The 21795-nt window shown below is 43.5% G+C and overlaps 1 protein-coding gene across 6 annotated transcripts in view; it reads right to left on the bottom strand.

Annotated features, from left to right (window-relative positions):
• SNX13 (sorting nexin 13) overlaps positions 1-21795 on the bottom strand; it is a 124094-nt gene that overhangs the window by 8765 nt on the left and 93534 nt on the right. For 3 of the 6 annotated variants that reach the window (XM_039912934.1, XM_029070226.2, XM_029070224.2), the window contains 6 exons: positions 21676-21745; positions 13850-14022; positions 10183-10290; positions 7248-7358; positions 3950-4111; positions 1901-1972 (listed from right to left, as the gene is read on the bottom strand). In XM_039912934.1, coding sequence (XP_039768868.1) covers positions 1901-1972; positions 3950-4111; positions 7248-7358; positions 10183-10290; positions 13850-14022; positions 21676-21745 — 696 coding nt within the window. The remainder of the gene's footprint in view (positions 1-1900; positions 1973-3949; positions 4112-7247; positions 7359-10182; positions 10291-13849; positions 14023-21675; positions 21746-21795) is intronic. The other 3 variants (XM_029070227.2, XM_029070225.2, XM_029070228.2) reach the window with 2 other exon arrangements.

The following is a 21795-nucleotide window of genomic DNA, read 5'->3' as shown; positions in this document are numbered from 1 at the left end:
CAATACAATAGACAGGCATAATAAGCTTTGGGGAGGAGTAGCTGGGGAGGTCAGAAAGGCTCTGGGCATGTCACGCCCCTCCTCAAAAATCTCCAGGGGTTGCCTATCAACCTTCGCATGAAACAAAAACTCCTCACTCTCGGCTTCAAAGCTGTCCATCCCCTCGCCCCCTCCTACCTCACCTCCCTTCTCTCCTTCTCCAGCCCAACCTGCATACTCCGCTCCTCTGCTGCTCACCTTCTCACTGGGCCTCATTCTCGTCTGTCCCGCCGTCGACCCCTGGCCCACGTCCTTCCGCTGTCCTGGAATGCCCTCCCTCCTCACCTCTGCCAAACTAGCTCCCTTCCTCCCTTCAGAGCTCTACCGAGAGTTCACCTCCTCCACGAGGCCTTTCCAGACTGATCCCCCCCTTTTCCTCTCCTCCTCCTCCCCGCCCCATCACCCCTATTTCCTCCCTCTGCTCCGCCTCCTTCCCCGCCCCACAGCACTTGTGTATACTTGTACATATTTATTATTCTATTTATTTTATTCATGCTGAGTATATATCTGTAATTCTATTTATCTATTTTGATGCTACTGATGCCTGTCTACTTATTTTTTTTGTTGTCCGTCTCCCCCTTCTAGACTGTGAGCCCATTGTTGGGTAGGGACTGTCTCTGTGGCCGAACTGTACTTTCCAAGCAGCTAGTACAGTGCTCCACTCACAGTAAGCGCTCAATAAATACGACTGACTGAATGAATGAACTGAATGAATGAAGGCAGCCGGATTGGGATTTCCCATGCCTAGACATTTCACTGGCCTGCTAGCTTTTTGACCCTCCTTCCCCCTCGCCACCCCCTCCCAATGCTTTCAGCTGCCTCTCCAGCTGTGGCTTTCTCCTTCCCATCGAGCCCATCTTCACCTCCTGCCTGGAAACAATAGACTTTTTTTCTTCTCCTACAAATTATTCCACACTAGAGATTTGCTTCAACGGAGTGGCAAGAAAGTTTAGTGACTCAAGATATATGATTTAAAACTAAGCTTGAGGCACATTCAACATTTGTGCAGCTCTTCCACACGATCAGCCTTTATCAGTAGATTCTACCATGATCAGGGTTAAAAAAAGTGTCCAGTTCGGAAGCATACGGGGAAACTCTGAGATGTATTATTGAATTATAGAATCGGCGACCGACGATGGAAGGAAGAAAGTTAAACTAAGAAATTGGAGACTTGGAAAAAAAAGACATTTGTCAAAGTCGGAGAAGCATAGTTATGCACAGGAAAGGGAGCTGGAATGCTTTGATGTGACCAATAAATATGTGAAGTTCAGAGCAGGTGCAGATTTATGACGCTGCAATAATTGTACAGCCCTTCTGTCCTAGTTAAAGATGAAAGATTTTTTTCAACTGTTCCGCATATATACGATCAGGGTTGCAATCCAAACACTGGGAAAATACCACAGCTTATGAGAACTTTGAGAGCTTTTCACGTTCACTTGGGCTATTGTATTTCAAATATTTATTTTAATGTACTTTCAGGTCTACACAGTGAAAGAACTCTATGGGCAAGTACACTTCACTGCCTTTATTGGAAAAATACATCTTTCCACCGTGGCTTAGACTGTCAGTGAGATGCTATTGTTTTGGGTTTTTTTTTCAGACTATGAAGCTATGGAAAGCACAGTCCTACTCACTACTTTTGCTCTCTGATGTAGTACAGTCTGAAGGAAATTCAACCAAGAGTTTATGATGCTTTAAATGATGTTCGAGCTGAATTTTTATCACAGAAAAGGTACATTTATTGGTGGATGGAGCAAAGGGGAAAAAATTAAAAGTTCTCATTTGAAGCGGGTCAGCAAATTAGGATCTGAACTACAGATGGACACATAGTGAAGGACAACAAACCCAAACAAAGGCTTACGTTGTCATCAAGCTGGGCAGCGACTCGGCAGTGCTCAGGATCAGAATCAGTCTTCTGAATTAAAGGAGGCACCTAAGTTGGAAAATGAATAAGAAAACAAAGACACACTCAATTTCCAACAGTGGGTCCCCAACACTTCTCAAAAACCTCCAATGATTACCTATTAATCTCCTCAACAAGGAAGGACTACTAACCATTGGACTTTTCTTTTCGTAACTCAGCTTTCTTTCTCAGCTTTCAACAACGCACACTTTTGGTTCCTTCCAACTTCTTCTCCCTTCAAAACACCCCATCAAAGCTCTCCCCATCTTCAAAACACTCTTAAAAATCCATATCGCCAGGAGTCATTCCCCAATAATGTGCCAACTTTCACCCTTAGCCCATATATTTATGTACCTTACTATTTAGACATCATTTTCACACCTATTTATCCTGCAATATTTATGCTATCAACAACCACAATGTTTGTGAATGGCTTGTGTTTGTCAGACTCCCCATTATACTAGACTCCTCGGAGGTAGGTCCATGTCTCTTAGCCAAGTGTCCAATCCCCAGTCCGAGTACAGTGAGTACTTTGTGTGCTCAATAATTTAAATGCTTGCTAAGCCCTGTGGTGGATATAAGACAATCAGATCGAAATTGTTACTATCTCAACTGGAGTTCACAACCTAAGAGGTAGGGAGAGTAGGAATTTTGCCCCCATTCTGTGGATGATTCGACTGAAGGATACAGAAATAAAGAGACTTGTTCAAGGGACAGGCCATTAGATTCCTCTCCCTCCCTTAGTACTATTGAGGAAATCAAATTTAAAAGAAAAGGGTAATAAGACCCTAAATACTAGAATTTGATATGCTACAATATTTCTATCAACACGACGATTTAATGATTGAAGAGTGTCTGAAACACTATTTTTTATTCTTAAGGGTAAGAGTCAATGTAAAAAAGATCAATTTTCTGAGCAACGTAAAAACTCGGAATGCAGGAATCTATCACCAATCTGTTACTTTTGCATCCAAAAGTATTTCTTGGAGACATAGACTTACCAATGCATCTATATTAAAGATGCAATTACCATACTGATAATAATCATAATGATCATATAATAATAATAATAATACCACCATTATTATTATGGTATTTAAGAACTTCCTACATGCCAAGCCCTCCACTAAACAGTGGGGTAGATACAAGACCATCAGATCCTGTATGGGGCTCACAGTCTAAGTAGGAGGGAGAAAAGATACTTTGTAGATGAAGGAACTGAGGCAGACAGAAGTGAAGTGACTTGTCGACGGACACACCTCCGTCCCCCACAACCATGCTTTTTCCACCAGCTCACCCTACTTCTCTACGGATGAGACGGAAACGCCAGTTTATGACCTGCACCGCAAGGATTTACAGGCCTCAATTTTACTTAGGTATCACTCGCGTATGTGTTGCTAAAAATAGAATCTAACATTACACAACTGACTTCAACGTTCTGATCCTGAAGAGTACACTACAGTGTTTCATGAGTTTGCTGATTTTAAATTTGTTTTGATCAGAGTGCCTATTATTTTCTTATATCCTTTTTTTCTCAAATGTCTACTCTTCCTTTTTTAACATCAGTTGTCAATTTTATACCTGAAGACACAATATAACAAAGCCTCAAACAATGCTACATCCCAGGTAAAAAATGGGAGTCGACTGAGGGTAGACCAGCATGACACACTGCTATCGAGAAACAAGTCATTCTGTTCCAGCAAAACCTTCCTAAGTGAGACAAGTTTGCAAAAGAGAAAACAGCGCTAGGAGCTGCAAACAAAATACAAAGAGAGACACCCTTTTTGCGTAAACAAAGCGGCTGGAACTCTGGGTCCCACAGTGAAATCATAAGTACACCTGAAAGCACAAGCACATTTCACTGTCGGAGGTGTCTCTGAATACAGTAGACAACTCTATACATAGATATCTATAATCAGTATACCTTTCTATTTGAGTTTTCCAGGAAGTAAAGAAACAAAATCCACCGCTCTGCTTTTGGAGACACTAGTGAAAAAACCTTCTTACCTTGAAAAATGATTGCTTTATGTCTTGTCCTAATCTTTCTGACATTTTGCCCATGTTGTCTGACATTTTCGTCATTCCCTCTGCCAAGCTATCAGGAAGGGATTTAACTGCATTTGAAACATTTCTCATAGAGTTGCGGAGTGGGTTTACAAAAGTATCCATCTAAAGGGGAAAAGATGTTACCATGACTTCATTGTTTCAGGCTTGCTGCTCAAATGAATATGGGAAATACTGAGCGTCATAAATGGAAAATGCAAGAATCCAACAGAGAGCTATGTACGTAGGTCAGTAAGCTGTTAACAAAAGTTAAATTGTCAGGCTCAGGCTCGCTGTCTCTGTTTTGCCTGGCTCGTTTACCTGGTTCTCCACCGCACCCGGACCATTTTAGGGGCGGTCTTTGGATACTCATGAACTACAGTAGTGCTGACCCATTTTGGATAGTTCTGTGGGTTTCAAACTGAGGTGGTTTCCAAGACTTTAAAATTATCTGCTGCCAGCAATGAGCTAGCTACCACTCTGGCTTCTACACTGTTGTGCAGTAAATTTCCCTAAATTAAAATTCATTTAAACTAATCTCGCTGGACTATCTGGAGTTTTGTATACCCAGACCGTCCCTGGTCCCAGCTGACTTGGATAATTGGGGGTACTATGGTGCACAGACGATTCAAAATAATTGTCAGGCATTGCCAGCTACTTAACATCTTGTTTTGGCCACCGACGAACAGGTTCATGAGGTCTACTCTATGCTGTACGTTATTTTTATTCTGTAAATTCTGCTCTAACCCATGTAATCATCAGTGGACAACAGAATGCAAGCTAATAGCAACAAAACAGCTATCTAGTGCCGATTTCCACATAGCGGTAAGTGCCTTTTGCAAACAAAGTAATCAGATATTGTCCCGACACTTGAAACCCTGCCAGGCATTTGCTGATGTATATACACAAGTACCCAAATAAGCCCAAATTAAACAACCATTATCATTTTGTGCAAACCAAGAGTTAAGAGAATTAATGGGTCAGAGAGTAAAATGGGAGGTGCACACACAAGGTAGAGCTGGGGAAAAAAAAATCACCAATCCTTTAACTTAACTGGGACCATGTTTAAATAGAGGGTGGGATTTCAGAACGAGCCCTTTTGAGATAGGGAGGCTAAATTTTAGCTTCCATCAAGTTCGGGTTGTGCGTTTCTCGGTTCTCCTAATTACTAAATGGTTCACACTTGCATCATTTACTTGCTTGCCCTTTCGCTCCAGAGAAAGGGAGAGTGGGGAAGGATGTGGTCAAGCCTTGACATCTGAGAAAATGGACATACCTTTGACTGTTACTGTTTATTTTGCTTAATTTTGGCAATCCTCAGCTACTACATTGTGAACACATGTGGGCCAGGGATGTGTCTGAATTTAACGTCCATGGAGGCTGTAAACTCCTTGTGGGCGGGGATGGCAACTACCAACTCTGTTTTATTGTACTTCCCCTAACACTCTGTACAATGCTCTGCACTTAATTCGTGCTCAATAAATACCACCATCGGTTGATTCTTTCCAGCATTCCCAACAGCGCTTTACACTTTGGAAATGCTAAACAAATGCTGTCACTGATTATAAATTAGATCTGAGCCTGGAATTCCAGTAGATGACTCAGTTTAAGGAAGGTTTAGGTCAATTTATGCACAATAAAGAGATATTAGAGGAAGCTTTAGAGATGTTCCCTAGTATATCCACAGCCAAGTCAATAGATGCCATACAAGTACAGTGCGCTCAATAAATACTATAGAATGAATTCACCCATCACAACATCTAGGATAATATTCTAGGCTGGTGTGAACCAGTCTACCCAAGGCAGACATCTTTGGCTACATGCTGGAATCACATGGAACTAACAGTTTAAAACTGAAAATGAAACACCTAGCATTCTGAGCCTAATAAGCGATCTCCTATATAGAGATGCAAAGAGTATCAACATTTCAGTCTTTAAAGACAGAGCACAAAATTACTTTTTTCAGGTAGCCCAATGTTTTACATCGTGTGTGGCATCGATGAACTGGGTCCTTGATGGTGCTCATCTTGATGATGATAAGTGGAGAGTATAACTATCATGCTTAAAGGGACATTTTAAAATCATGAACGCTTTTTATGCGGAACTTACAAAAGATGAGTTTGTGCACATGGACAGGGGAACTATTAGTTCTGTAAAATTATACATCTGTATTTTCTAGGATTTTGATAAAGTGTAGGAAAACCTTCGATGGGCAATACCAGAGAGAGCCACACCAGAACATCTCATCAGGAATATCAAATTCTAGCCAGAGTTCTGCAAAATGATCACTTCCGATCTGAGACGACTTCATCCTCCACTCAGGGTCACGTAGTATCATTCATACGATTCTGGATCCCTGTGGCACCTTCGGTCGTCTCCTGCTACTCAGGGCAGGGATCGTGCCTACCAACGCTACTGAACTCTCTCAAGCGTTCGGTACAGTGCGCCGCACACAGCAGACGCTTGATAAATACCATTGATTGGTTGATCTTCAACCCTGCTTGGGAAGCAGAGGGGGAAACTTCGGGTGGTCAAACGAGGAGGCAACTGGGACCCACAGAAACAGTAGCAAATAGCAGCAGTTGCCACCAAAAGCCTCCAATTAGCCCAACCTGGGTCTCCACATGCCACTGGCTGGCAAAGCAAGACAGAGACATCAACACAGCGTGGGATGGAGATCATTGCGCACAGGCCATCCGGTTAAGACTAATGAAACTTATCAAGGACTATCTACAACTAAATCTATGGGAAAGACCTTTAAAGAATACCACTGCTGGTAAGCAGGGACAAATATTCTTAATATACTTGTGAGGTACAGACTGTGAACCCTCCGAAATGAAACTAATTCTTGAGGTGAATGGAAATGATGGCGGAATGGTACTACGACAAGGTTAGTATAGGAAAAAAAAGCTTATTTATGATTGTGACCAAATAAATTATTTTGAAACAAAAATTGTTTTAAGGCATTCGTTTGACAGAAGCCCTATACTCCTCAACATACTCCTCTAGACTGTAAACTCGTTGTGGGCAGGGAATGTGTCTGTTATATTGTACTCTCCCTAGGCTTAGTACAGTGCTCTGCACAAAGTAAATGCTCAATAAATACGACTGACTCAACGTGGGTCTGCTTAGAGTAAAGAAAAACATTTGCACAAATTCATTACAGTATATTTGCCCTCAATTTTGACCACTTACATATGCTTAGAACTCATTTCACTCTTGGCACTAAGATGCCCGACGCTACGTGTGAAGATCATCTTACCTTACGTGCAAAATCCCCTTTTCCTTTACTGTAGGCTTTGTTCTCCAGGAAGTCATTCACACAGTGCGCCAATGCTGGGGAAGCTTTCATCATTTCAGGCGTTAACAGTAACTAAAAGGAAAAATACTCCCTTAAATTTAAACTCTCACTTTTGCTTTTCAAAGAAACTTAAAATTGATACAGGTGGAAAAACCAGTCACTATTGTTTATAATTTCTTCAACTTCAAGGTAATTTATGCAGTGAAACATTGCTAATTTTCACTGCATTTTAGTGTCTGGGTAGAAGTTCTCTTCTTTGTATTCACTAAGCTCCATTTCCAAGAGCTCTATTATTTCCAGTTGATAAACTAAAATGGTTGACAAAAAACACGGAGAAGTGGTGAGTTCTGGGGTTGTTCCTAGATATTTTGAAGTTATTACATCTCTACTTCACGAGAGCAGAAGCATCTATTACCGCAACAACAGAAGTCTGAATTTTAGCTAGTGATATCAGAACTCATCTACAAAAGTAAGTTTTCCTTATGAGACCTCACTCCCCGTGTACCCATCTCCTGCTATTGCGTACTCTAAGGCCACCTCGGCAGTCCAGGCGAACAACTTGCAAGGAAACAAAACAGATACTGGCAATATCTGTTGAGGTCCTGCTAAAACAGTCTTACAACCCAAATGGAGAAGTATGCAGAATTTAGGCAAGGGGATACTAGGTAATTTTATTCTTAAATATAACGTTTTCCTGTAATTGTTTCCAGTGCTCGCTGGGATAAAAAGGTCAATTTATAAATGTATATCTGACAGCAGGGTGAAAAATGGGGAATAGATGCTGCCCCTTCTCAATGGCAGGAACATTATCGGCATCACTGTCAAACACACCATTCATTCATTCAATCTTATCAATTGAGTGCTCACTGTGTGCAAAGCACTGTACTCAGCGTTTGGGAGAGTACAATGTTTCAAAAAACAGACACGTTCCCTGCCCGCCACAAGCTCACAGTCTAAAGGCCCACAAAATGAGATTTGTCAACTTGGGCTTTGCTCTCGTTTTGCAAGACAGAACTGAAAATCACTAGGTGGACCTTGAGGATTTGCTTTGAAAAGTCATCTCAAAAAAATACTGCCCTCATGGCAAGCACGTTCGGTCAGATGGAAGTGTCTGGATTCCAAATCTTAACGATCGCTCTGAGGCCCAGAATACAGGGCTTGTTGTGACCTTAGAAGAAAAGCTCTGAAAAGTTACGAGGTGACGCTAGAGACTCATTCTGATGCACAATATGGGGCTCTGGAACAACCCGGTCTTCACCAGAAACGTGGACCAGTTCATTGTTCCCCCATCATCCCAGGGGAAATAGTTCTCATCTGAAATGCATTCCACAGAGACTCCTACCGGGGCCAGTGTGAGGCTGGCATGGTTTGTCTAGAGGACTAGACATTTTCTAGATAACGCCTCCACGCTATCCCCCAGACAGCCAATTTTCTCAGGCAAAGGGCCTTGAGGTAAAGCCAGCATCGGCTTAAGTAGACCTTCAGGGCCAGAAGAACTTCCCTACCTCCCCCTCAAAGTAAAAGCAAGCAGAGAAAGTCCCCCTGCTCTATATCCTTTCTGCAAGTATGGCGAATTCATTCACCATACTTCAATAGTATTTATTGAGCGCTTACTATGTGCAGAGCACTGTACTAAGCGCTTCGAATGTACAATTCGGCAACAGATACAGACAATCCCCGCCCACTGATGGGCTCACAGTCTAATCGGGGGAGACAGACAAAAACAATAGTAATAAATGGAATCAAGGGGATGTACATCTCGTTAACAAAATAAATAGGGTAATAAAAATATATACAACTGAGCAGATGAGCACAGTGAGGAGGGGAAGGGAGAGGGGGAGGAGCAGAGGGAAAGGGGGGGAAAAGGGGACTTAGCTGAGGGGAGGTGAAGGGGGGGGGCAGAGAGGCAGCAGAGGGAGCAGAGGGAAAAGGGGAAGCTCAGTCTGGGAAGGCCTCTTGGAGGAGGTGAGCTCCCATGTGCGCTCTGGTCCCCATGGGTTACTGGCTCTTGAAACCCAAGGTGACTATGCGCCGAGCACTGCTGCCCTTTCAGCCCCATAAGAAGACCGTGGCCCTTTTTGGATCCTGTCACGTTTCGCACCTGAGCCAGGCGATGGACTCTGTTGAAAACTTGGGCCTGAATAGGGCCCATTCAAATTGATTGGAAATCTAAAAATCAGGTGGGGAAAATTAAGGAGAGTGGCGCTCCGGCATGGCATACGGATAGAGCCCGGGCCTGGGAGTCAGACGGTCGTGGGTTCTAATCCTGGCTCCGCCACTTGTCTGTTGTGTGACCTCGGGCGAGTCATTTCACTTCTCCGTGCCGCAGTTACCTAGCTGTGAAACGGAGATTGAGGCTGCGAGCCCCACGTGGGGTAGGGACCGTGTCCAATCCCATTTGCTTGTAGCCACCCCAGCGCTTAGTACGGCGTCTGGCACATAGTAAGCGCTTAACACATACCAGAATTATTATTATTAGGCGTCCCCCTGGACCAGGCCTCGGAACTGCGGTAGACTGGATCTAAGCAGCCGAAATGCTCCGGAACCACAGCGGTCATGACCCACAAGCCCATATCGGTACCGGCTCCATCTTGGCCGGGAGCCTATTCCTTATTTGCGATTGTAACAAAGACACACGAAATGCCAACGGTACTGCCCACTTGGGAAAATTTAAATTAGCTTTAGTTCACAGCATGAATCGTCCCATCAAATATTTATACTCTTCAACCACAGAAAGGTGTTAATTCAAACAAAGACGCCCATATCAATCCTGCAGTAAGTTCCTAGAAACTCTCCAAGGATTATTTATTCGGGCAGACATCTGCTACTAAATTTCCAGAGAGATCCTGTTCACCCCGTTTCAATACCGTTTCAGTGAAAGTCTGGGAACACTTACCTGTAAGTATGCATTTAGATCCTTTTTCCTCTTTTCTAAAAAATCTCTGTCCATATTATTAAAAGTCTTTTTACCAGGCAGCTTCAATATACTTGATAGGTTTTCAAACTAGAAGAAATAACCAAACAATGTTTATTTAAAACAATTCAGCTAGTGAAATGTAAATGATAATACTAATAATAAAGGTATTTTTTAAGTGCTTACTACATGCCAAGCATCGTTTTAAGCAAGGGGATAGATACAAGGTAACCGGGTTGTTCTCCATGGGGCTCGCAGTCTTAATCCCCATTTTACAGATGAGTTAACTGGGGCACAGAGAAGTTAAGTGGCTTGTCCAAGGTCACATAGCAGATAAGTGGAGGAGCTGGGATTTGAACCCATGTCCTCTGACTCTCAAGCCCGTACTGTTTCCACTACGCCACGCTGCTTCTCTTCATATTAATACTGCTAGTCAATATTAATATTAACTGCATTCACAAATATAATTAATAATAATAAAATAGCAATAATACATATATAAAATTAGTATAATTAACTCTTTATTTGGACAACTGAATAAACTGAATTTTGAGAAGCTGTAGAGCACTTCCAGTAGAATCTGACCACTGACTTTAAGGTACTTAACCTGCTCTCTCCGTGCTTCTTTCCTTCCTCACTAGACCCTAGCTTGCACTGTCAGTTACCCTCAAGCTAACCTATTCAATTGTTTCTCCTCCTCATCTCTCTCCCTGCAAGCGATTCACCTTTTGAAGAGAATGAACTGTGAACGCAAAGGAGTGACTGCAAGATCATTTAATGAATAGATTTTTGTTGCAATTGTCAGGAGGCAGAAACCAGGCTGATAAGGCCAAAAAATCTAAACTACTGCGATCTTTACTGTGTTAAAAATTCTCCAACTTCACCACTTTAAAGACTACTAACAAAGCATTCCACAACATGATATGAGACACACAGTCCAGGAAAGTCTCCATAATCTGATACTTAATACTTTGAACCCGCTCAATTCTACAAATGTTCAAGGTTCCCCACTGGCAGCAAATCAAGTATGTTGGGAGAAACAATAATTATTTCAGAGCACTAGGATATTGTTTTAGGGCACTGCTGAACGCTCTGTGCATGTACTATAAAAGTGGACCTAACAGTGGTCTAAAAGCAAACCGTTCAAGTTTTTTTAAGTAAGGCCGAAGTAATTAAGTACCAGGAAGTAAGCTCGGACGCTGGAAGAATCGACTTCAGTGTCGTTTCTTTGTTTCGCTTTTAGAACCAAAGCAGTCCGATATTTTGCACTTGTTTGGAAACCCATACAAAAACTGTATTCATCACTCACACATTCTGAAGGCTTTTGCAGTCACCGAGTTCAACTGCTGGAAAAAGGTCACGGTTCAAAAGCAATTTTAGAACACGGTGATGCTAACGCTATTTCACGTCAGCAGGTTCTGTTTTATAGCAGCTGGTGAATTCGAGTTCTTGGGTTTTCCCTCCTATCATTTTATGGGGGTTAAGAGTATGAGAATATAGACAAGGCAATAAAACAGAGATTGTCTAATGGTATCTGGAACTGCCGACAGCTGCCGCAGTCTCGGACCTCACGGATCCTTATTATTTCCCTTAAACCTAAATGCTCATTTCCCAAGCTCAGTTTGTATTTCCTAAGCTCTGTGGCCAATACAACAAATGAACTAAGTCTCTGCTACGACGACTATACTTCCACGTGGGATACTCTGCGTGCAAAAAGGATGACTAAACGATTTGATCCTTTTCCAAAATGCATTTTGCCCCGTTCATTATATTTCATGTTTTTAGTGCTGAATTAATGAAAATATCTGGACGGGATTAATATGCACACAGCACGTTCGCTAATTTCAGATGTTAAATGCTTCGAGTCATCGCAGTGGTTTAACAATTCAGTGAAAATTTCCTCAAATCAGCTGTGAAGGAAACTATTACTAGGGAGAGAGATGAACTGAACATGGAGCAAATGTTGTATTTCAGTTTTCCTACTACTAGTCTGTAATAGGAATTTCATAAATTGAGAATTGAGAAGCAGAGTGGCTCAGTGGAAACAGCCCGGACTTGGGAGTCAGAGGTCATGGGTTCTAATCCCGACACCGCCGCTTCTCAGCTGTGTGACCTTGGGCAAGTCACTTCACTTCTCTGGGCCTCAGTTACCTCATCTGTAAAAGGGGGATGAAGACTGTGAGCCCCACGTGGGACAACCTGATTACCTTGGATCTACCCCAGCGCTTCGAGCAGTGTTTGGCACGTAGAAAGCGCTTAATAAATACCAACATTGATAGAGTTTGTTAAGCACTTCCTGTGCACTGAGCACTGTACTGATGCTGGAAAAGAGTATACTTGTGGGACTAAGACACAGGTCTTGTCCCCTGAGAGGTTCACACTCTGTGAAGCCCCAGGTTATGCAAGGATATGACCAGTGGAGCCTCAGGAGAAGAAGAGGGCCAGATGGCTTGAGTTTTTGTTAGCAGGCGCTCCATGAACTTTAACCCGAGTGCCTCGGCAGTTCAGCACTCACTTGATGGAGGCTTCAGACCAGGTGGCTTTATACGATTCCTCTTCGGGGCCGTCCCTATCATCTCAGCTCAGTCTATGGGCCAGGAACTGTTGATTGCTCCTGGAGCCACTGTGGTGTAGTGGACAAAGAATGTGTCTATTCTTATACTGTACTCTCCCAAGAGCTTAGTACAGTGTTTCGCACATAGTAAGAGCTCAATAAACTGAATTAATGTCGGACAGATTTTTCAAAACCTCAAGACAGGTAGTTCCCTAATACTCCTTCTTAGAAAAGGGGATAACATGCTTAGTTACTTTTTTTTATTTTAAGCTGTATTGGAACGATCCTACTTTATGACTGGAGAATCTGTACTGTTCAGCTATAACAACTTTCATATTAATAGGATTTATCTGAAACAAGAAATGTCTCTATCTCTGACATAGCTTACCGCCGCTCAAATCAGGTCGGCAGTTTGCTTGGAGTTATCAATCCGGAAAATCACCACTTCGGTCGGACAGGTGCAATTTAGTTATCTTTACCGCTTACTCTCTGTTTTAGGGATGTTCTTACTGCGTCACCTTTATCAACATTTTCAGTTGAAACTGCTCCGAAACCAGGATGACACCTCTCTGGTGTATCTTCTGAGTTTCTTCACTTGTCGTCTGGTCACCCTTCTCATTCATTCATTCAATAGCATTTATTGAGCGTTTACTATGTGCAGAGCACTGTACTAAGCGCTTGGAATGTACTCTCATTACTGTCTCCCTCTTTCTCCAAACTGAAAATTTAATATTCTTTAAAATGTATTTGCAGGGGTCATAAATGGGAGGTGTGGGGGTGACAAGACAGACCATTGAGAGAAGGAGAGAATATATGTATGCGTGTTTGGTGAGACGGGATGGGGGATGGAATCAGGAGATGGGGTCAGACAGAGCCGGAGAAAGATACAAACATATCCATTCTGGGAGAAAGCAAAAGGCACACCTGGCTTTTTTTCCCTAGTACCGTGTTCCACCCTCTTCTAGCAACTACTTGGGGAAAGGCTGCTTCTAGCCCATCGATTCTGCTGAAACTTCCTCGGCTTCAGAGCAATCCGGTCATTATTTAACTGGAGGTTAAGCTACAGGTGAAGCGGATGCTTCGACAGCTCGTTACCTGTTCGGTGATCCTCATGTGAAAGTCGTGGAAGTCACTGTAGCGTCGATAGGTCTTCCATATCTCGTCACTGCTTGGATTGCGTCGATGAACGGTGATGGCGTACAGGGCGTATGTCTTGCCGTGGTCGTTACACACTCCTGCCACAGCATATGGGTCATAATCAGCATAGACTAGTCATTTAAAACCAAAACGAAGAGAAAAAAACCACACAAAAAGGAGGAAGACGAAAGGACAAAAAAAAAAAAGACAATATGAAATGAAGAAAAGCCTGAAATGACAGACTTGACAAAAATGGATGTCAGCAAAAGGGTAAAACTTTCTTCTTCTTCAGTAATTGTAACACCCTTGCCTACGGCGCATCACGCTAAACTTTCGTCACGGAAAGCCAGCTACTATAAATTCACTAGCAAAGGTGCTTCGGCCAGGAGTAAAACACCTTTAACCGAGGCTTTAACTCGGCTGTTTCACAATTAAGAGGCCTGAAGCCAAATTGCACCCGAGAAGTTAAGGGACTTGATCACAGTCCAGAAAAGAGTTCACCTAGCACTTAGATAATTTTCTTTCTTCTTTGACATTTGACAATTTCCGGCAAGCAGAACTTTTTACACATGCGTATGTGTGTGTGTCGGGGGTGGGGGGAGACCAAAAAGTTTTCAGCGATGTCCTTAAACTCTCACTCAGATACCATGCCTGTCGGGCCCAGTCCGGGCCTCAGGAGAGCACTTATCCACGGATCCTAGCCACTTTCCATTTTTACCACAGCTTCCGGACAGCCGGGCCCCACCATACGTAATAATAATAATTATAATGTTGGTATTTGTTAAGCGCTTACTATGTGCACAGCACTGTTCTAAGTGCTGGGGGAGATACAGGGTAATCAGGTTGTCCCCCGTGAGTCTCAAAGTCTTAATCCCCCTTTTACAGATGAGGGAACCAAGGCACAGAGGAAGTGAAGTGACTTGCCCACAGTCACACAGTTGACAAGTGGCAGAGCCAGAATTCGAACCCATGATCTCTGGCTCCCAAGCCTGGGCTCTTTCCACTGAGCCACGCTGCTTGCCGTACAGGGAGGAGCCCCAAATAATGAGAGATCAGTTGCACATGGAGTATACGATGGAAGTATCTATGGGAAGCTGCGTATCCTAGTGGAAAGGGCACGCGCCTGGGAGTTAGGAGACTTGGGTTCTAATCCTGGATCCATCTCTAGCCTGCTGTGTAAACTTGGGCAAGTCACCTAATTACTCTGCTCTTCAGTTTTGGCGTCGGTAGATTGGGAATAAATTGGTCCTCTCCCACCCCCTTGGACCGTGAATTCTACGTGGGGCCGCAGCTGTGCCCAATCTGATTATCTGGCATCTATTCCAGTGAGTATTACAGCGTTTGGAACAGCTTAAAGAGCTAATACCCCAACTATTGTTTCCAAAAATAAAATCTGAACCGTTGGCTTAATATCCAAATAACCAAAGATCAAAAATTCCAATGAGAAGAAATGAAAACAAAAACCAACCATGAAGAAAAAGCAAAGGTGGCTGGATTTGTCAAATTTCACCCAACTTTTCCACCTATATGGTTTTCCCTAGCCCTTCACCACCCATCACGACTTAATTCAGTTTCATCTGTTTTTCTGACGTGCGTCTACGGAAAACACACGGGATCAGTCTAAAACCTTTCCTTTCTCAGAAACTCAGGCTATCCAGAAAAGCCCTCGGCCACGGAACAGAACAAAGGGTCAGCATTGCAACATTACAGTATCTTCAGCCCGCCAAAGATACTGTAGTTCCTGCCAGTTTGGGCTAATACCTATTAAAAAAAATATCTTACGATTCCTTGTAATTTATCTTCTAGTTTATATTGGGTTCATCATTTCTTTCAGCCCGTATCGACGTGAACTATTTAAATCCCATTTTAGAACTATTCAGTTTTTTCTGGGAAAAATAAAAACCTGTACACGCTCAGTATTATTTTCAATTTTGTCAAGTCTTAGTGGAGAATAAGCCTGGACCCCCTCCAATCTGGCTTCCGCCCCTTTCACTCCACGGAAACAGCCCTCTCGAAGGGCACCGGTGTTCTTCTTCTTGACAGATCCGACAACCCCTGCTCTGTCCTACACCTCCTCGACCTCTCGGCTGCCTTCGACACTGTGGACCAACGACTTCTCCTGGAAACTTTATCTAACCTCGACTTCCCCGACGTTATCCTCTCCTGGTTCTCCTCCTATGTCTCCGGTCATTCAGAGTCTTTTTCGTGGTCTCCTCCTCTACCTCCCACTGACTCACTTTGGGAATCTCTCAAGGCTCAGTTCTGGGTCCCCTTCCATTCTCCATCTAAACCAATTCCCTTGGAGAACTCATTTGCTCCCATGGCTTCAACTGCCATCTCTAGTAGATGACTGTCAAATCTCCAGCTCCAGACCTGATATTACTCCTTCTCTGAAGTCTTGTATTTCTTCCTGCCTTCGGGACATCTCTGACCTGGATGTCTCGCAGACGGACACCTTAAACTTAACACGTCCAAAACAGAACTCGTCTTCTCCCACAGATCCTGTCCCTCCTTTGACTTTCCCCTCACTGAAGATGGCATCGCCAGCCTCCCTGCTCACAAGTACATAACCCTGGCTTTATCCTCTACTCCTCTTGTTCAATCCACATATTCAAGCTGTCATAAATCCTATCAGTTCAACATTCACGACATCGCTAAAATTTTTCCCTCTCCATCCAAAATGCTACCACACTGATCCAAGCCCTTATCCTATCCTGTCTTGACTACTGCATCAGCCTCCTTGCTCACTTTCCTACCTCTCCTACTCCAGTCTATACTTCACTCTGCTGACCGGATATTTTTTTTTCTTCTTCTTTTTTTTTTAAAAAAAGAGAGATCTGTCCTGGTTTCCCCTACTCAAGAACTTCCAGTGGTTGTCTACCCACCTCCACATCGAACAGAAACTCTTTACCATTGGCTTTAAAACATTTAATCACCTTACTCCCGTCTAGCTTACCTCACTGATTTCCTATTGCCACCCAGAACACACACTTTGCTCCTCTAATGTCAACCTACTCGCCCACAATCTTGTCTATCCTTCCACCAATCCCTCGCCTATATATAGACCATGAAAATCATATCCAGGATATGAAATAATGAAACCATTCCCCTCTGAGATAAATTTTCATCTGCAACTTTTTTCCCGAAAGAATAATTTCCTAGAAAAAGAGACTTGAAAAAACTGCAAGAAGGGGCTCAGGGAGGAGGTGAGCTTCAGAGCTAAAATCCAGGAAACAAAATATTATTATTAAAATGAATCTATCCAGGCACTCATTTCCCAAGTTGACGGCTGTGTCAGTCTCCTTGCTCATCTCCCTGCATCACGTCGCTCTCTGCACTGTAAGCCCGTCCGATTAGACTGTAAGCCCGTCAATGGGCAGGGACTGTCTCTATCTGTTGCCGATTTGTACATTCCAAGCGCTTAGTACAGTGCTCTGCACATAGTAAGCACACAATAAATACTACTGAATGAATGAATTCTGAAAAGATGTTCAGGCAAGATTTCCCCAATCCTCAAAGACCCCCAATGGTTGTCCTACCACCTCCGCAATGAAGAGAAGCCATCGGCTTTCAGGCACTCAGTCAGCTCTCTCCCTCCTACTTAATTTTGCTGATCTCTCACTATTACTAGGCTCTAACCTGGGCTCTGCCAAATGCTTACAGTGTGACCTTGGGCAAGTCACTTAATTGTTCAGGAATATAAGCTCGTTATCGGCAGGGAATGCGTCTGCTAATTCTGTTGTATTGTAGCCCCCCAAGCACTTATTATAGTGCTCTGCAAATACTAAGCGCTCAATAAATACGATTGAGGGATTCTCTGGGCCTCCTCTTCTCCCTCCTCTTTAGACTCTGAGCCCTAAGCAGCACAGGGACTGTGTCCAACCTAATTCACTTGCAGCTACCCCAGCTCTTAGGACACTGTTCGCTCCACAGTGAGTGCTTAACAAATATCATAAAAACAAAAACAACTTGTACACTCTGCTTCTCTACCACCAAACTAGCCTCTGTCTTTCGATTAGACTGTAAGCCCGTCGAAGGGCAGGGACTGTCTCTAGCTGTTACCGATTTGTACATTCCAAGCGCTTAGTACAGTACTCTGCACATAGTAAGCGCTCAATAAATACTATTGAATGAATGATCTCGTCTATCCCACCCCCGTTCTCAGTTGTCCCTCGGACCTGGATCAACCCCTAGCTTCATAGCCCACCATTTTCCTCACCTTAAAAACCATCTGAAAATCACCTCACAAGAGGTCTTCCCAGACTAAGATCTTTATTTCCTTCCCCATCCACTCCCCCAGAGCTGACTGTAGCTTGGCTGTTACCCCTTAAGCACCCGGATACTCACCAAAACCCCACAATACTTATGGAAATATTCCTAAACTATTTCCCCTTTCCCTCATCTATTTTAATATGCTTTCTCCCGCAGACTGTAAACTCTTGGGGGGCACAGCTCAAGTTTACCAACTCTGTTGCAGTGTACTTTCCCAAGCACTTAATACAGAGCTCTGTGCCCAGTAAGGGCTCAATAATCACCACTGACCGACTGAATATACTCAAGAGAGAGAGGCAACACTGTCAGTTATTTGTGAAGGAAAACCACCACCTGGGATATATCTAAAGAGTAGAAAAAGCTGTCAGCAGAATGTGAGTCATTTGCTATTACCTGTCAAAAATATACCAAAAGGTTGCTAAATATCAGTGTTCACATGGAAAAAACTACTTTACTTTAGAATTGTTAGACCATCGTGATTCCAGAGTGCCAGCAGGAAGCTTTAGAAAGTTAGCCTTTAAAACGGTAGGACGAAGACACCGTTCGGAACAGTCAAAGGAGGCAAGGAAACTTCTATATTTGGAGATTTAATGCTGGGTCAATGCAGAAAATTTTTCAGACTGCCCAGACTGAATTACAACAGCTTCATTAGAAAGCACCGATAACACAGAGTCATAGGTGGTTTATCCGTCCTGCCTTTCGGCTGCCTAGGGGGTTGGGGGGTGAGGGTACCCCCAACACGAAAGGATTCAATCTTCTCTGTTCCAGGGGTGTCACTAACTAGGGCTTGTGTAAAGCAAGGATTGGCCGTTCATTCATTCATTCAATCGTATTTATTGAGTGCTTACTGTGTGCACAGCACTGTATTAAGCACTTGGGGGAGTGCGAAACAACAGAAAAGAGACACATTCCACTCCCACAACGAGCTGATAGTCTAGAAGGGGTGGGGGACAGTCGATATCAATGAAGAAATTACAGATATGTACATAAGTGCTGCGGGGTTGGGAGGGGAGATGAGCAAAGGGAGCAAGACAGGATGATACAGAAGGGAGTGGGAGGAGATATTAATACTAATAATCATGATTATAATGGTATTTGTTAAGAGCTTACTATGTACCAAGCACCGTTCTAAGTGCTGGGGTAGATACAAGATAATGAGGTTGTTCCACGTGGGGCTCACAGTCTTCCTCCCCATTTTACGGATGAGGTAACTGAGGCACAGAGAAATTAAGTGACTGGCACAAAGTCACACAGCTGACAAGTGGCGGAGCCGGGATTATAACCCACATCCTCTGACACCCAAGCCCGGACTCTTTCCATTGAGCCACGCTGCTTCTCATGAAAGGGGGACTCAGTCGGGGAAGGCCTCTTGGGGGAAATGTGCCCTCAATAAGGCTTTAAAGGTGGGGAAAGTAACTGTCTGCCAGATTTGAGGAGGGAGGCTGCTCCAGGACAGAGGCAGGACGTGGGCGAGAGGTCGGTGGTGAGACAGACGGGATCAAGGCACAGTGAGGAGGTATACGGGGAAGGTCGGAGACCTTCTGGCTTGTGTGCGACCCTTCCTGCATCCTACACGCTAGCATCAGGACTCCAAATTTAGGTGTTACATCATTAAGTAGAACCCAGAGTGGCAAATATATTGACTAAGTCCCTGATTAATCACAGCCCAAGCAGCAACATGTTCTCAACCGTCACTAGGCAGCAAACCTGAATCTGAGGGAATAGGGAAAGGGGATGTGCGGCTTCCTACTTTTGAGAGGTGACTTTATAGTTATTTTGGGGGGTATTTCCACAAGTTCTGCTACGTGCTGGAGGACCACCTGTCCTATAGCCATCCTTTTTGAGGGCTGAAATCATATCAACTCTATTACATTCCCAATTGTTTAGTACAGTGCCTTGGACGCCGTAAGTGCTCAATATCATGGATTAATTGCTCGATCCTCATTCTAAAAAAATGAGAAAAAGTAAAACGACTATCTAGTTCTCAATGATGCAGCACTATATGAATTGAAAACGATGCAAATAGAAACGATTTACTTTGGGAACCTCGAATGACTTCCTAGGTGGAACCTGGGCAAGAATCCTAGAACTGGGCTTCTTCCTCAACCCCATTTAGCTTAGTCCCAGCGTCAGTGCTGGTTCATTATCCTATCCTATAAATACAGCTAACCTTGCTATATCTGTAACGAGAAAATCTTCCGGGTCGCTTTTCCCACAACTCTTCAGTCCGTGTTCCCCCACTCCTCGAGAACCTCCAGTGATTGCCCATCTACCTCCGCAACGAACAGAAACCCTTTACCATCGACTTTAAAACACTCAATCCCTTTGGCCCCTCCCTTACCTCCCTGATTTTCTACAACAACCCGGCCTGCACATTTCACTCTTCTAATGGCAACATACACCCTGAACCTCGATCTCATCTATCTCATCCATCGCTGACCCCTTGCCCACATCCTGCCTCTGACCTACGACTCATTCCCTCTTCACATCTGACAGGCGGTCACTCTCCCCACCTTCAAAGCTTATTAAAAACACATCTCCAAAGGGACTTCCCCAGTTAAGGCCTCATTTCCTTTTCGCCCACTCCTTTCCGCGTCACTGTAGCACGTGGATTCGCACCCTTTCTTTATTCACCGTCTTCAGTCCCACAGCGCTTATGCACATATCCGTAATTCATTTATATTAATGCCCGCCTCCCCATCTAGACTGTAAACCCTTTGTGGGCAAGGAACATGTCTACCAACTGTCCCACTGTCCTCTTCCAAGCGCTTACTATAGTGCTCTGCACACGGGAAACTCTCGCTGAATATGGCCGATGGACTGATCGATAACTCCCTAAAGGACTGTTCAGGAAAGCAAAATTTAAACAAATTTTTGTCGACTGATATGAGAAGGGAATAATAATAATAACAATGTTGGTATTTGTTAAGCGCTTGCTATGTGCAGAGCACTGTTCTAAGATCTGGGGTAGATACAGGGCAATCTGGTTGTCCCACGTGAGGCTCACAGTTTTAATCCCCATTTTACAGATGAGGTAACTGAGGCACCGAGAAGTGAAGTGACTTGCCCACAGTCACACAGCTGACAAGTGGCAGAGCCGGGATTCGAACCCATGATCTCTGACTCCCAAGGCCGGGCTCTTTCCACTGAGCCACGCTGCTTCTTGAGAATTCATTCATTCTATTTTGTTATGGGTTTTTATATCCTAAACATAATGTTGAAACCGATGTGGGCTATAAAAATAAAAAAAATTCTCCATATAAACTATCTGAAAAACACAGTTCACAAGCACAACATGAAATGTACTATAAAAAGAACCGCTGTACTACCACCAAGGAGAAAACGGGATTCTAGAAGAAACAAAGAAGTTACTTTTCTTTTGGAATAGGGAGAAAGGGAAAGTTTGGAGGGAAGGGAGGATATTAGTTAAAAATAATAGCGTATCAAATTATCAAAACACTACCAAAAAAAGAAACGCCCGGATAGAACGTTCACGAACATAAACGGCTTACCCGTGTCTGAAATGTAGGCATGGAGTTGCACTGAATCATCAGAAGACACATTTGAAAGGTCATCTAAAGACTGCAGGAAAAAACAAAGAGTTTCAGATTTGGGATTGTACATTTCAGGAA

The sequence above is a fragment of the Ornithorhynchus anatinus genome, chromosome 8 (genome assembly GCF_004115215.2).
Source record: "Ornithorhynchus anatinus isolate Pmale09 chromosome 8, mOrnAna1.pri.v4, whole genome shotgun sequence".
NCBI lineage: Eukaryota > Metazoa > Chordata > Mammalia > Monotremata > Ornithorhynchidae > Ornithorhynchus > Ornithorhynchus anatinus.
This window is presented reverse-complemented; position numbering and strand designations above follow the sequence as displayed.